The sequence below is a fragment of the Pelodiscus sinensis genome, chromosome 16, assembly GCF_049634645.1.
Source record: "Pelodiscus sinensis isolate JC-2024 chromosome 16, ASM4963464v1, whole genome shotgun sequence".
NCBI classification, from domain to species: Eukaryota; Metazoa; Chordata; order Testudines; family Trionychidae; genus Pelodiscus; species Pelodiscus sinensis.
The window spans coordinates 18138612-18152289 of NC_134726.1; the positions used below are offsets into that span (position 1 = coordinate 18138612).

The 13678-nt window shown below is 43.9% G+C and overlaps 1 protein-coding gene across 1 annotated transcript in view; it reads left to right on the forward strand.

Moving 5' to 3' along the window:
- The window catches only part of BMERB1 (bMERB domain containing 1), an 88751-nt gene that overhangs the window by 57097 nt on the left and 17976 nt on the right, over positions 1–13678 (forward strand). Inside the window, exon 3 of the mRNA XM_006136286.4 lies at positions 7584–7657. Within this exon, the coding sequence (XP_006136348.1) occupies positions 7584–7657 (74 nt within the window). The remainder of the gene's footprint in view (positions 1–7583; positions 7658–13678) is intronic.

A 13678-nucleotide genomic window follows, 5' to 3' on the forward strand; every position in this document is an offset into this window, starting at 1 on the left:
CAGCAGTGGAGCATCCACACTACCGCTATTCTGAAATGGCTATTTCAGAAGAGGAGTTATTCCTCGTGGAACGAGGTTTGCAAATGCTGAAATGAGCCATGCATTATTTCAAAATTATTTCAAAATAATGGGCTAGCTATGTAGACGCTCACATAGTTATTTTGGAATAATGGACATTATTCCGAAATAACACTGCGGTGTAGATGAACCCATAGAGACTAAGGGTACGTCTACACTACAGCGCTAATTCGAACTAGTTAATTCGAACTAAGCTAATTCGAACTAACGCGTCTAGAACTAAAAACTAGTTTGAATTAGCGTTTTGCTAATTCGAACTAGCATGTCCACATTAAGTGAACCGGGCTTAAGGATGGCCGGAAGCAGTGCCGGCAGGGCATCAGAGGAGGACTTAGAGCGTGGAGCTGCTGTCTCAGGCTAGCCGAGGGCTGCGCTTAAAGGGTCCCGACCCCCACCCCAGACAGACAGTTCTCAGGGGTGCCCGGCTTGCAAAGCAGTCCTGGCTTGGAGTGTCCGGACTACCCACACTGGGCACATCACACCACTCAGCCATCAGACCGGCTGCACTTGCCGCAGGCTGCCATATGGGAAGAGGGGGCAATTGGGGGGCTGCAGGAGAGCTTCCACCCCCAGAAGCCCGCAGAGCCAGCCCAGTCCTCCCCATCGGGGGCTCGTACCCCATTCCTCCCTCACCTCCTTCCACTTACCCTTCCCTAGCCCCTTTTCTTGATGTACAAAATAAAGGACAATTGTGTTCAAAAATGGAATCTGTCTTTATTGAACAAAACTGGGGGAGACTGGGAAAAGGAGGTGGGAGAGGGGAAGAGAGAGGCTAGGAGAGGGGAGGGCAACTAAAATGATCAGGGGTTGGGAACAGGTCCCATATGAAGAGAGGCTAAAGAAACTGGGACTTTTCAGCTTAGAAAAGAGGAGACGGAGGGGGGACAGGATAGAGGTCTCTAAAAGCAGGAGTTGGGTGGAGAGGGTGCATACAGAAAAGTTCTTCATTAGTTCCCATAAAGAAGGACTAGAGGACACCAAAGGAAAGGAATGGGTAGCAGGCTTCAAACTAGTAACAGAAAGTTGTTCTTCACAAAGCAAATAGTCAACCTGTGGAACTTCTTGCTGCAGGAGGCTGTGAAGGCTAGAACTAGAACAGAGTTTAAAGGGAAGTGAGATCAAGTCATGGAGGCTGGGTCCATGGAGTGGTATTAGCCAGAGGGTAGGAATGGTGTCCCTGCCCAAAGTTTGTGGAAGGCTGTAGAGGGATGGCACGAAACAAATGGCTTGGTCACTGTCTTCGGTCCATCCCCTCCAGGGTCTCTAGGGTTGGCCGCTGTCGGCAGACAGGCTACTGGGCTAGATGGACCTTTGGTCTGACCCAGGACGGCCATTGTAAGCTCAGGGCTCAGGGTCGGGGGTCTCAGTGGACCCCCTTGATTTTCATGCACACCTGCTCCTGGGTGGCCAGGCTGGCAGCTCTCCTGCCCTAGCTGGCCACTTTCCTGTGCCTAGTGCGGAGATCATGGACGAGGTCCACGATGTCTGCACTAGCCCAGGCGGGTGCCCGCCTCTTGCAGTCCCGGGCAAGCTCCCGGGAGCCGCCAGCCTGGTCCCGGGAAGAGGGGGAGGGCTGGGGGGCATCGGGTGGCTGGCTCGATCCGTGCCAGGTGCAGGGTCTGCTGGCTGGGTGCTGGCAGGCTTGCACCTGGCACGGGCACCGTAGCCAGCCCGTGCCCCTTTAAGGGATCCGGGGCTGGGAGGGGGCATATGAGTTTCCCTGGTGTTGGCCAGAGTGGCCACCAGGGAAACCTGGGGAGGGCTAGCCTCCCACTAGTTCGAATTAAGGGTCTACACACCCCTTAATTCGAACTAGTAAGTTCGAACTAGGCTTAATCCTCGTGGAATGAGGATTACCTAGTTCGAACTAAGCGCTCCGTTAGTTCGAATTAAATTCGAACTAACGGAGTGCTAGTGTAGCACCTATGAAAGTTAGTTCGAACTAACGGACGTTAGTTCGAACTAACTTTGTAGTGTAGACATACCCTAAGTGATTTATTAGGGTCACAGGACTCCTCAATGTTTTGGGGAAAAATTGTGCTCTCACATCTGCACAGTGGGTCTCTCCTCCAGGATGCTGAATTTACAGTAGCAGTGCTACACACATATAGAGGCAGAACGCGGGACTCAAGATCAGGGCTAGAACTGTGCCCTTTCTTGGCAACATATATACAAAAAGTCTCTCCTCTATTTCTCTTGTATTTCTTTACTCTCTCACATCTAGCTTCATCTTACCCTAAAATCTGGTTGGACATGATTTAATGCGATTTCCCGTGTTCACTGCTTTCTCTTGCTCTAGCACTGCAGAGGGCAGGGATGACTCAGGCTGTTTATCGAAACCAGTAGATAATATGGGAACTACTGCGTTAGGGCTCAGAGCATTCTTCTCCTAGTAAATGGAGCATGGCAGGCTGTCACCACTATATCAGCTGACTGCAGGGCTCTGTACAGCTATTTGTTTTTCTGTCACTTGTAGCATGTTTATAAAGTCATTTGTTCACATGTTTATTCATTATGCATCATTTTATATTTCATGAGCAAATAGCTTTTGAAGATATAGGTTAAAATAATTGCTAGGCAGAAATGCTATCTCTGGCCATGTACAGGATTTATTGAAAGAAGTCATTAAGCAATGAAAGGGGAGATATAAAAAGACTGCCAGGAATGCTTTAAAGTACGTGGCCAGATTCATTCCTCTGGGTAGCAACACTAAAGTTGCTCTAGGAATGAATTTCACCTGTTATTAAGGGATTCGCTTGATCATGCTTGTAACTCACACAGCCGGCTCAGCTCTTCTGGAAACCAAACAAACTGTAACAGCTCTTCTGTTTACTGATGTCTATACTGCAATGTATGGTGCTTTGGGGACCCAGGAAAAAAGGCACCATATATCACACAGATTGTACTGGAGAGGATGGTTGTGGGGAGACAGATCTGACCTTTTAGATTAGCGAAACAAAAGCTTGTATGTCTTTTCTTGAGCATCTGCCTTGCAACCTTGTGGATTTATAGATGGATTTATACTTCTATATAAAAGCTGTTGCAACAATTAGGAGAATTAGCTGCCATGACTGGAGGGAACTCTTCTCTGCAAAGCTGGGGGCAAGAGTGGGCAAAAAGGGACATTGTTTCCTCTGCTGCATAGATTTCCACTCTCTGGGGGTATATTACTTACAGCCACACTGCAATTGTGTTCTTTAGACAGAACATTGAAAGAACTGAGGGTTTTTTTCTGAAATTGGTAAAGCTCTTTCTATGAGGAAGAAGCCTTTTTCGGAAGAGAGCTCTTTCAGAAAAAGGCGTGTGTGGATGGGAAAGAGGGTTTTTTTTTTTTTTTTTTTTTAAGAAGAGGCCTCCAGGAAAAAGCACAGGTGCTCTAGTGGCCACTCCATCCATAGTAAATACCATTTAAATGCGAGATAGTGTCCATTCAGTGTGGACACTATTTTTCTAAAAAGCAGATCGCTTTTTCAATGCACTTTTGCTGTGGAAAAGCTTCTTCCGAAAGCAGCCTGTATTGTAGAGGTAGCCTGGACCATTACAAATACTCTTCTTTCTCTGTATCTAATATTGCTTTCTCCTAGCACTAACACACTGGAGGTGCATGAAGTTTAGGGTACACTTGGTTTTAGGGTTGCCAGTTTTGGTTGGACATATTCCTGGAGGTCTATCTCAAAATATAATCTTTCATTAAAGATTAATCTTCTATTCCTGAAGACTACACACCAATCCTGGAGGGCTGGCAACCCTACTTTGTTTGGAGGTCAGGCCCTCTGTCTCTCTCTCATTATGCTTTGCTGACTATGAGGCTTTTGAATGACAAATCTATTAGGAGCTGGTGCTTTCTGAAGCTGCCTTAATGTTCATTAGGCCTTCCTTTGGCTGCTACTGCAAAGCTTGCAGGGGGACTCTCTCCATGCAATTAGGCAAGTGGGTAGGGAGCAGTGGCACTGCTGGATTGAAAGGCTCTCTGTGTGGCTGGCGTTCTCTTCTCTTCCCAGGGGTCTGTGGGGCCGGGAGGCTGTAGTCCCAGCCTTTTCTGTTGGGCTTGTAACAGTTCCCCACTTTTGGGAGACGATGACGTGATCCTGGCTCAGGATGAGCTGATTTAGCCCTGGGGCTTTATGTCATCCTGCTCACTACACACATTCAGTCAGTTCTGTACTTACATCTGAACTTGTGAGTTTCTACACCTCTTGAGTACACCTCGTATCTGAGGACTTGGCTCAGAGTTTACAAATAGGAACCCTGGATCTTTTTTAGCCAACTGAATACTACAGGCAGATTTTTGCTAGGTAGTAGCATGGAGTGGATGAGACATAAAACCTGTTTCTCACAGAAGGGAGGAGAGATATTAGATGGAGCTTAGAGACTCAGTGCAGATGGTGGGCTTAGCTTTTATCAGTCACCAAAATCCACCAGCTTGAGGGGCTGCAGATCTGGAAAGGTCAAATTGCTTCTGACATTTACAAGTCAGATGGTGACAGGGCTATTTTTGCCATGGATGCTTATCTCCAAAGAGCTAAGTGGCAGGAATGACAAAGTTAATGAATCAATAGAGATATATTGGGAATATGGTGTGCGAAGAAAGCAGGATCTGCACTTGGTGGGGGACTCTGGCAGCCAAAACTCCATGGCTACATCTAGATTGGCATGATTTTCCAGAAATTTTCTCCAGAGAAACAACGTGAGTGGATAGCAATGATATCACCCTCTGGGACTCTTATCTTGAAGTGCAGGGGGCCAGACTGGCAGCACCGTCCTGGCCCAGGTTTTTCACATGGGACCAATTTATAAGATGAAAAGAGAATTTTTAAAAGAAAATATTACGGGTCAGATCCTCAGCTGTTATGAACTGACTGCACTGGAACGACACCACTTTACGTCAGCTAAGGATCTGGCCTGGGGATATGAGCCAAAAACAGCAGATCAACACTGAACATCTTTCTTTGGAGAAAATGTCTCCTTCCTATGAACACAATCATTTTATTCAGCTATATGATATGGGTACAGAATACCCAAACTGTACAAACACAAAATGAATGTGGAGCTAGGTGTTTTGCTTATTCCTCAGCACATTTTAATACTGATTCTCCTAGAAGGACAGTGTTTAAGATTGTAAATTGATAGAAAGCAATTTCAATACCATTCAGCATAAAGAAAGACTTTGCTTTTAATCCAAGTAGACAACGTGGAGAACCTGAGGAGACAATATCCTTCAGCATGAAGGTCTCTGCCTGTCTGTGTATTGGGCACAAATGTAATGGTGAATTGGTAATTAGACTCCAGGTGGATGCACAGTGAAGATTAATTGTGATCTAGGACGAGCAAGACTGTACAGGGAGAGATCCTGGAGGATGGGCTGCTTCCTAGCTGAGGTACACAGATGCATTTGGAACTGATGGGGAAGAAAGGAAGGAAGTCACAATGAAGATTATCCCACTGACACCACCTGTGAGGACAGAAACCCAAACTGGAAGGAATAGCCATTCCTCCCTTCTTACATAAGCAAAAGAACAGGCAAGATGGAGATCAACAAAGCAGGAAGCAATAAAGGGATTGTTCTGTTTTAATAATCTGAGCAAAGTTCAGTGTAGGATCCTTCAAGAGGATATGGGCTCAGTTTGTGTTTAAGATCTCACTTGTGCCAGAGGTACTTATTTTCCCATTCACCAGTTCTATAGTTTGATTTTATTATCCTTTCCTCTCTCCCTGTCTGTCTCGCATATGAGCCTGCTACAGTTCTGGGCCTTGGAGCAACTTGTGTTATAACATCCTTTGCCACATTGCAAAGGCTTGACTAATAGAAATTCTGCAATAATGTAATAATAAGGATGGAGTGTGTAGCAAGCATTCAGCAGAAATACAGCTGACTGGAGAGTTAACTCCTGGAAATGGAGCAAGTGAAATAGGGAGTCTGTAAGTGGGTGCAGAAAGAACTAGCAATGCTGATCTGGGAAAGGCACCTGAGCAGAACTGTGTATCATAACGTCTTTTTTATATCCTTTTCTTCTTTAAATATGTGATTTGGAAACAGCGGCCCAAAAAACAGCCCTCGGTGACAATACATGAGCACAAGCCCAGTGCTGCTAATGAAGCTGAATCCAAATGTAAATCTAAAATAAAGTATTTGCTGGGAAGATGGCTAGTTCATAATCATTGCTAGATCAACATTTGCATTGCTGCTTCTACAAATGGTTATAAACTTTACCCTGTGAGGTACTATCAGTTTCACTGGGAGCTGAGTGTGCTCATTACCTCTTAATTATGTTACATTATTCTCTTAGTTATGTTACATTATTCTCTACTGATTTACTTAAATGGTCTCCGTTACTATACTAATAGGCCTGGTCTATATTAGACCAAGCAGGTTAGCTCAGGGTATGCTATCCAGCTACACAAAATGCACATCTGGTTTTATCTTACCTTAAGCCAAGCCGCGGCAGCGTCTACACTGTGGGAGACTGATGGGAGTACATGTTCCCTTCGGCTTCCCTTGCTCCTCACAGATTGAGGAGTACCTGATGCCAGTGGGGGCTGCCCTCAGCATTTGATTTGAGGTTCTGCACTAGACTCGCTAAATTGAAATCTAGGAGAGCAGCCTCTGGCGGGTCGATCTCTGTAGTTTAGACATGCCTTCAGAGCATAACCCTGACAAACTGAATCGAACCTGAGACCTTTGGAACTTTGAGCATTTGCCTCTACCTACTGCTTGAGCTAAAAGTCAGCTGGATCTTAGCTAAGGCTGTAGATCAGACTCATTATTATCTCTCTGTATGTGGTCTTGGTGTCCCTAGGTGGGACAGAACAGCACACCCAGTAGGTGGATAGGTTACAAGAGCACCTCACAATCTTTATATTCACACCACAAATACTGTTGTCCCCATTTTAACAGCTGGGGGACTGACACACAGAGATATACCCAACATCACAGAAGAAGTCAATGGTAAAAGGAAGAACTGAATCACAGTTTCCCAAGTCTGAGACTAGTAGCCTACTCACTGAACTATCCTCTCTTTCATAGTTGCTCTCTGCCTTTTACCTAGTGAATGCTACTGGAACTGTAATGACAGGGGTTTGTACTGCTTATTGTTGTAGCCCTTGACTCAGTACCACTGATTTATTAAATATGCAGGTGCCCATTTTCAGAGGTGAGCTGCAGAAAAGGAAAAAGCAGCTGATGTGACAATACAAATATATAGATTAGATTCACATGGTACAAAAAACAAACAAACAAACCCCTCCCCCCCACACACCACTGATAGGAGAGATCACCTGGCAGGGTATTATAATGGAGGTAATTTGTTCTGCAACATTGTGCATTGAAAGGTGCCTGTTACTGATGGCAGTTAGGTGCCTAGGTTGAAAATCCAGGCCCCAAGCAGATGCAGGAAGCCCCAAGCAAAGGGCAGTACTACACATTTCACAAATGGTTTATCTGAGCCTACAAAGAAACGTGAGTAGCAAGTATGTATGTCCCTGACCTGCTTTTCCTGTTTCCTCAGGATGGATGACATCCAGCTGTGCAAGGACATCATGAACCTTAAACAAGAGCTGCAGAATTTAGTAGCAATTCCAGGTAATTTGTATGGCAGCCTTACAAAATACTTTGAAACACAGAAACCCTTCTATGGGCCACATTCCTGTAATCCCAAGCCAGTCACAATCCCTCTCTCTGTCTTTGCCTCTCATTTCCATCCCTCTCCTATACTTAGTTATATTTTCTAATGTCCTTAGTTTCTCTCAAGTTTTGTTTTGTCTACCTTCTGTTCTGTTCTTCTGAAATTGTTTGCTGTATTTCATATGCATCTTCATGACTGGAACCACAAATATCACTCCAAGAAACTGCATTATTCCAAGATTCGATCTCTTGAAAATCTTATGGAAATCACTGTTGCTACACTACGTTGACACATTATGTGAGGGAGAGTTGCTGAAGAAGGGAACATGCTGATAGATATGGAACACCAGGTGGTGATCTGATGGGAAATTTGGATGTTTTTTTCTTTTGTGTTTCCTAGTTAATTGTTGTTCCCTGTAAGCCAAACTCTCACCTAAGGAAATAGTTGGAAGCATGGGGCTTTCCAGAGAGGGCTGGGGAAAAGGTTTAGTCCATGTTTACCTGTATCTTTAAGGGATTGATCCTAACATGTCAACAACTTAATTGCTCCAAGCATGGGCAGAATCTTCTTTGAGCAGTGTCCTGGAGTCCTTAATCTTACTCAGTAAAAAGTCCCACTGAAATCAAGCACTTCAGGAGTGGCCTGTTCGTTATTTTAGCTTTGCAGCAGCTACCCCTCCTGTTACTTTGCAAAAAATGGAGCCACCATCTTATTCCAAAAATGAACCTAGTGCTTGACCCTACAAACATTTACTTCTGTGTCTAGACTTGGCTATGTGCTGTTGACTCCAGTGGGTCTGTGACCAAAAGCAGCATTTGGCCCATTCGCATTGATTTGACTGTATACTCCACCTTATTAATACATGCCAAACCTGCCATTCCTCACTGTATTGTGGATATATATTCTGTGAATCTGTTAGTCAACATAGTGTTACTCAGCAGCTGGGATTTTTTTCTTGGTGTGTGTGGGGAAGTATTTTTTACCAGCTTTTGAACAATCTTTATTCACTCTCTAATAACCTTTTGTAAAGGAGTGTGTAATTGCCAACATAAACCTGAGTACAAAATCAATACCATACTCACACACAAAGAGCCTAAGAATCTGAAACACTCTTTGCCTGCTCCTAGTCAGTGATCTTGCACTCCACAAGGAAATCCTTGCAGGTTCACCTCTCTGTCACCCATGAATCTACTGTAGGCAGAGGTGATCTGGGCGCTGAGGGTGACAGCAAAGAGTTTTGGTTCAGCAAATGTGATTAGTTTCATTACTGTAGGATGGGAACTATTAGGTTTATCAGAACATAGCTCCTCTTCTTTTACTAGAGTAATGAAAGGGCCTTGTATCATTCAGATGAACATTATTTCCTCTGGGGCAGAACTTTGGCTACAAAGTTATAATTAGATCTGAAATGTTCCATGAGCCTTTCAAAAGGAACGATACAGCCCACTTACAATGGCTTTAATATAAATTAACAGCCTCAGGTGTAGCTGACCCTCCTGTTTTTTTACTTAAGATTAAATGAAAATGCAAAATAATTATGCTAATTAGGACTGCATCCAGAGGATATTAGCACTCAGTGAAGCAAACCGTTCCTGTAATGACATGAGATATTTTAATAGGAATAATTTGTTCATCAACTGAGATGTTTTCTTTACCATCACAATTTGTCCTGTTAGCCCCCTGCTGTATTAAATGCAGCAGATTTGCTGTCCCTTCTCAAGCACTGCATCAGGGTATTCATGACGCATACACTGGACCTAGATTCCACAGTATGGTTCCCTAAGGAAGAGAGTTTGACAGCACAGTGTAATGCCATGTCCCTGGCATCCGGAGAGGGGACTGAACCTAAGCCTTCTAAATGAGTGTCTGCTGCCCAAGCTAAAGTCACATCTTCATTAGCCAAGATTGTAGCAGGCTTCCATATGTGCACTAGACACCACTAGAGGGAGAGAGAATGCCACACTCAGTAAGGGCAGGTTACAACAGTCTTGCTGAACTCTGAAAGGGTGAAATGGGAAGAAACACATTAAGAAAATTAGCCTTTTATTTTTTAAATTAAATGATATGCAACAGAATAAATTTGAGGTCAGAATGGTTTTAAATCAGCTTTGCATGCGCTTTGGACAGGCAGAAATTATTTGGCAAGGTGCAAGGTCACAAAGAATCAGGGATGAGAGGAAAAATCTTGCTCCACCTTGTGCCCCAGCTGCAAATGGATCTGTTTGGAACTTAATATTTCATCGTAATTTATAGAAAAAAAACTAATCTTGAATGGGGGGTTTAGAAGCACAAAATCTCCCCTAATTGGGGAAAGCGTTCCCCCTGTTTGAACTCAGTCCTCTTGGTCCCTTGGTGTCCTCTTGGTCCCTTGGTATATGGGACATATTGGAACAAGAAAGGCGTGGCTGGCACACACTGCAACTATCCTTAATTGTGAAGTTGTGGAGGTGTTGTACAAGAGCTCTGCTTAGAAGAGGACTGAGGCTGCTCTAAGTTACACCAGGCTGAAGGAATTCCCTGAATCCCCAGCATCATAAGGGTGAGAGGAAGGACAGGTACCAGAATGCCACTGTTTCCATGTGCATCCCCAGTCTGCCAAGCACTGCTGTGGTGCACCTGGTCTTTTGGCCTCTCAGGCAGTGTGTGATGGAAAGGTGTGCGAAGAGAAAGGTTTGCAGTGCAAGCAAAAACAAAACAAAACCCAGACCTTTTTTAATAATTGAACTGCTTTGCTGAGGGACACTAAAGCTGCTGCTGCTCCATACCTGGAGCCTGAGCATAAGTTGTTAAACTCTTAAATAGATTTCCAGAACAACACTGATTCACAATTGCTGCTTATATGTACAATAAGCCTGTGAGTACAATTACACTAGAAGTATGTACAAATGCTTTAGTACCTTTCAGAAATAATTTAATTTTACCCAACCAGTAGAGTGGATTTTTAAGTCTTATATCCTTATATTTGTCCATTTATCACTGTGAGAAAAACTTCATAGATAAGCAAGCAAGGTAAAAGAGATAAGCCCCCTCCCTGCCCTTGCTAGAAAGGAAACAGCAGGTTAGTCATAAGATAGGAAGCCGTCATATCTTCCTTCCTCCTCTCCCAATCCAGTGGGCAAATAGCAGCATTTCTCAGTGGGATAAGAACCTTTCCACATTTCATGCACATCTAACAAGAAAGTATTCATGTTTCCCTTTTTTTCCTTCATGACATTTTCAGCTACTTTTTCTCCAAACAATTCCTCCACATTTTTGCTAACAGATGTATGGGGAATTATTCAAGCAGAGCCTATTTTAAAGGTAACCTTTGCAAAGGACAGTGAATGCTGCATACAAATAACAGAAGAAGCAACTCATGCCAGTGTTTCTGGAGCCAAACCCCTCATTTAAACTGGTTTACTTATACTTAGGACTACTTTTTCCTAGCAGACCCTCCCACAGTTTTAATTACAAAATCTTAGTTAAATTTAATACATAGTAGTTTGTTTTTAGAGCTTAGCACATGGTGCCCACTGTACCACCCATCACTTCTTTATCAGAGTCATATTTGCATATTTGACCATTCAGCATTTAGTGCCAGCTGCTGGCAAATTCACTACAGAGTATTTAAGTATTAAAAGAGGGCAAAAGGGTTAGTCAGTATAGGGCTGTTGGCCTTTGCAGAGAACTAAATGTTAGCACTGGGATTTTTTCAGTCTAGACTGAAGCAATCGTCACGTCTTTAGTGTATATTTTGACTGTGCTGTGCATGGGCATCCTCCTGCTTCCCATTGATTTCAATGGACATAGTTGCACCGAAAAGGAGGGTTGTCCCCACTATAAGGGCTCTCTTCAACAGGGATTAGGAGCAGGGTAAAAGGAGGGTAGGGATGGACAGAAAGAACAGGAAGACTTTGGAAACACATTTTTCTGCTATAGCAATTAAATTAAAATGTGTGTTTTAATTAAGAATAGTCTTTTGAAGAATTTATTAAAAACCTACATATGTCTGACTGAAGATCCAAGCATTTAAGGCTAAACACTCAGGCTATGGATATTTAGGTGCACAATCTGAGGCTCTGTCTACACTGGCACCCTTTTCCATAAAAGGGTTGCTAATGAGACACTTCGGAATTGCAAATGCCGCGGGGGATTTAAATATCCCCCGCGGCATTTGCATGAACATGGCTGCCACTTTTTTCCGGCTCGGGGTTTTGCCGGAGAAAAGCGCCAGTCTAGACGGGATCTTGCGGAAAATAAGCCCTTTTCCGGAAGATCCCTTATTCTTACTTTCAAGAGGGAATAAGGGATCTTCCGGAAAAGGGTTTATTTTTCACAAGATCCCGTCTAGACTGGCGCTTTTCTCCGGCAAAACCCCGAGCCGGAAAAAAGTGGCAGCCATGTTCATGCAAATGCCGCGGGGGATATTTAAATCCCCCGCGGCATTTGCAATTCCGAAGTGTCTCATTAGCATCCCTTTTACGGAAAAGGTTGCCAGTGTAGACAGAGCCTCAGATTGTGCACCTAAATATCCATAGAAGGATTTTTTTAGAGATGTGGATTTATAATTTTCAGCAACAAACTAATGTAATGTTTAAAGCACAATTTAAACTAAGGTCCTGTAGACATAGTAATGCACAACTGGTTTTGACAATAAATTCAGGGTTGGCACATACCTGTAAAATGGTTTTATTACCACTTAGTAGCTCTTTCACAGGTTCAATGGCAATACAACTGGCAAGCTGGAAGGCTTTTCACTTTTAAGTTAACATCCTCGTCAGGGGAAGAGTCACCAGCCTGCAACAGCTTGCTGTGGGAGCCTGTCGGAATGGTCAGAATAGGGATAGGATGAGGGGAGAGCTTAAGCACTAAGACCCGGGGAGGCATTGCTTCCCCTTGCCTCTTATATTCCCCACCCACCCACTTTTGTGGAAGCTTATGAATGGTTCAATCATCTGCATTAACAAATGGTGATGGGAAAGGGTAAAGAAGCCCCAGCTAAGATTCTTTTCAAATATGTGGATTTTTAAAAGTTGTTGTTATTTGGTGAATAAATGTAAGATTGTTTATAAAAATTAGTAAAAGTGAAAAACAGGAAGACTAAGTTAGTTTAAACAAAAGGACAGTGCTGAGACCATAACTGATAAACAAGAAGAATGTTAAACTTAGAAAACAACAAATGGTCTGGTAACACTTTATAGACTAACAAAACATGTGGTATCATGAGCTTTCGTGGGCACAGCCCATTTCTTCAGATGACCAGAGTTTTGAGTTTAGGATGTGCAGACCCAAAATAAATAGGGGAGGAGGGAGAGGGGGGAAGAAAAAAAGGAAGAGGGTGGGAAGGAGCAGAGGGTATGAAAATATCAAAGGGAAAAGCAAGTAGGCAGAACTGGTAACCTCTAAGCACCTAAAGATTGGATAGTGGATGTTGTACTGGAAGTTAATGGACTATATTGCTATGTCAGAGATTAGGTTTGATGGTGAACAAAGGAGAGGATGGACTATTCTGTCCATTATCCCCTTTTTCAGAGCTCTTAAAAAGAGATGTTTGGGGCTGAGGAGCTGTGAACTGTCAGGAAATTCCTGGCGAGAGGAAAGGCTTGAAGGCCTCCATCCCGCTCCCCTCCAGGGATCTCAACCTTCAGCTGTGTCTCCAGAAGTTTACCGCATCATCTTCAAGACCAGTCCTTGGCACTTCCTAAGGGACAACAGGTCGTCACCCACACATATACCAGGGACATATGAGATCCTGCTCATTTCCCCTTCCCTTGCATGTTCCCCTTTCTTCCCCAGTCTTTTCCTCCTAGCTTCTCACTCTCTTGGCTTTTCATTTGATTTGATCTTGAGGTCAATTCTACCCCATGGCACCAGCACACTCAAATGAGACAGTCCATCTAGCTCTAGCCAACTCTTTCCAACTCGAGATAGGCACCAAATCAATCAGATCAGTGGTTCCCAACCGCTGGTCTGTGGACCGGTGCTGAGCTGCGAACTGC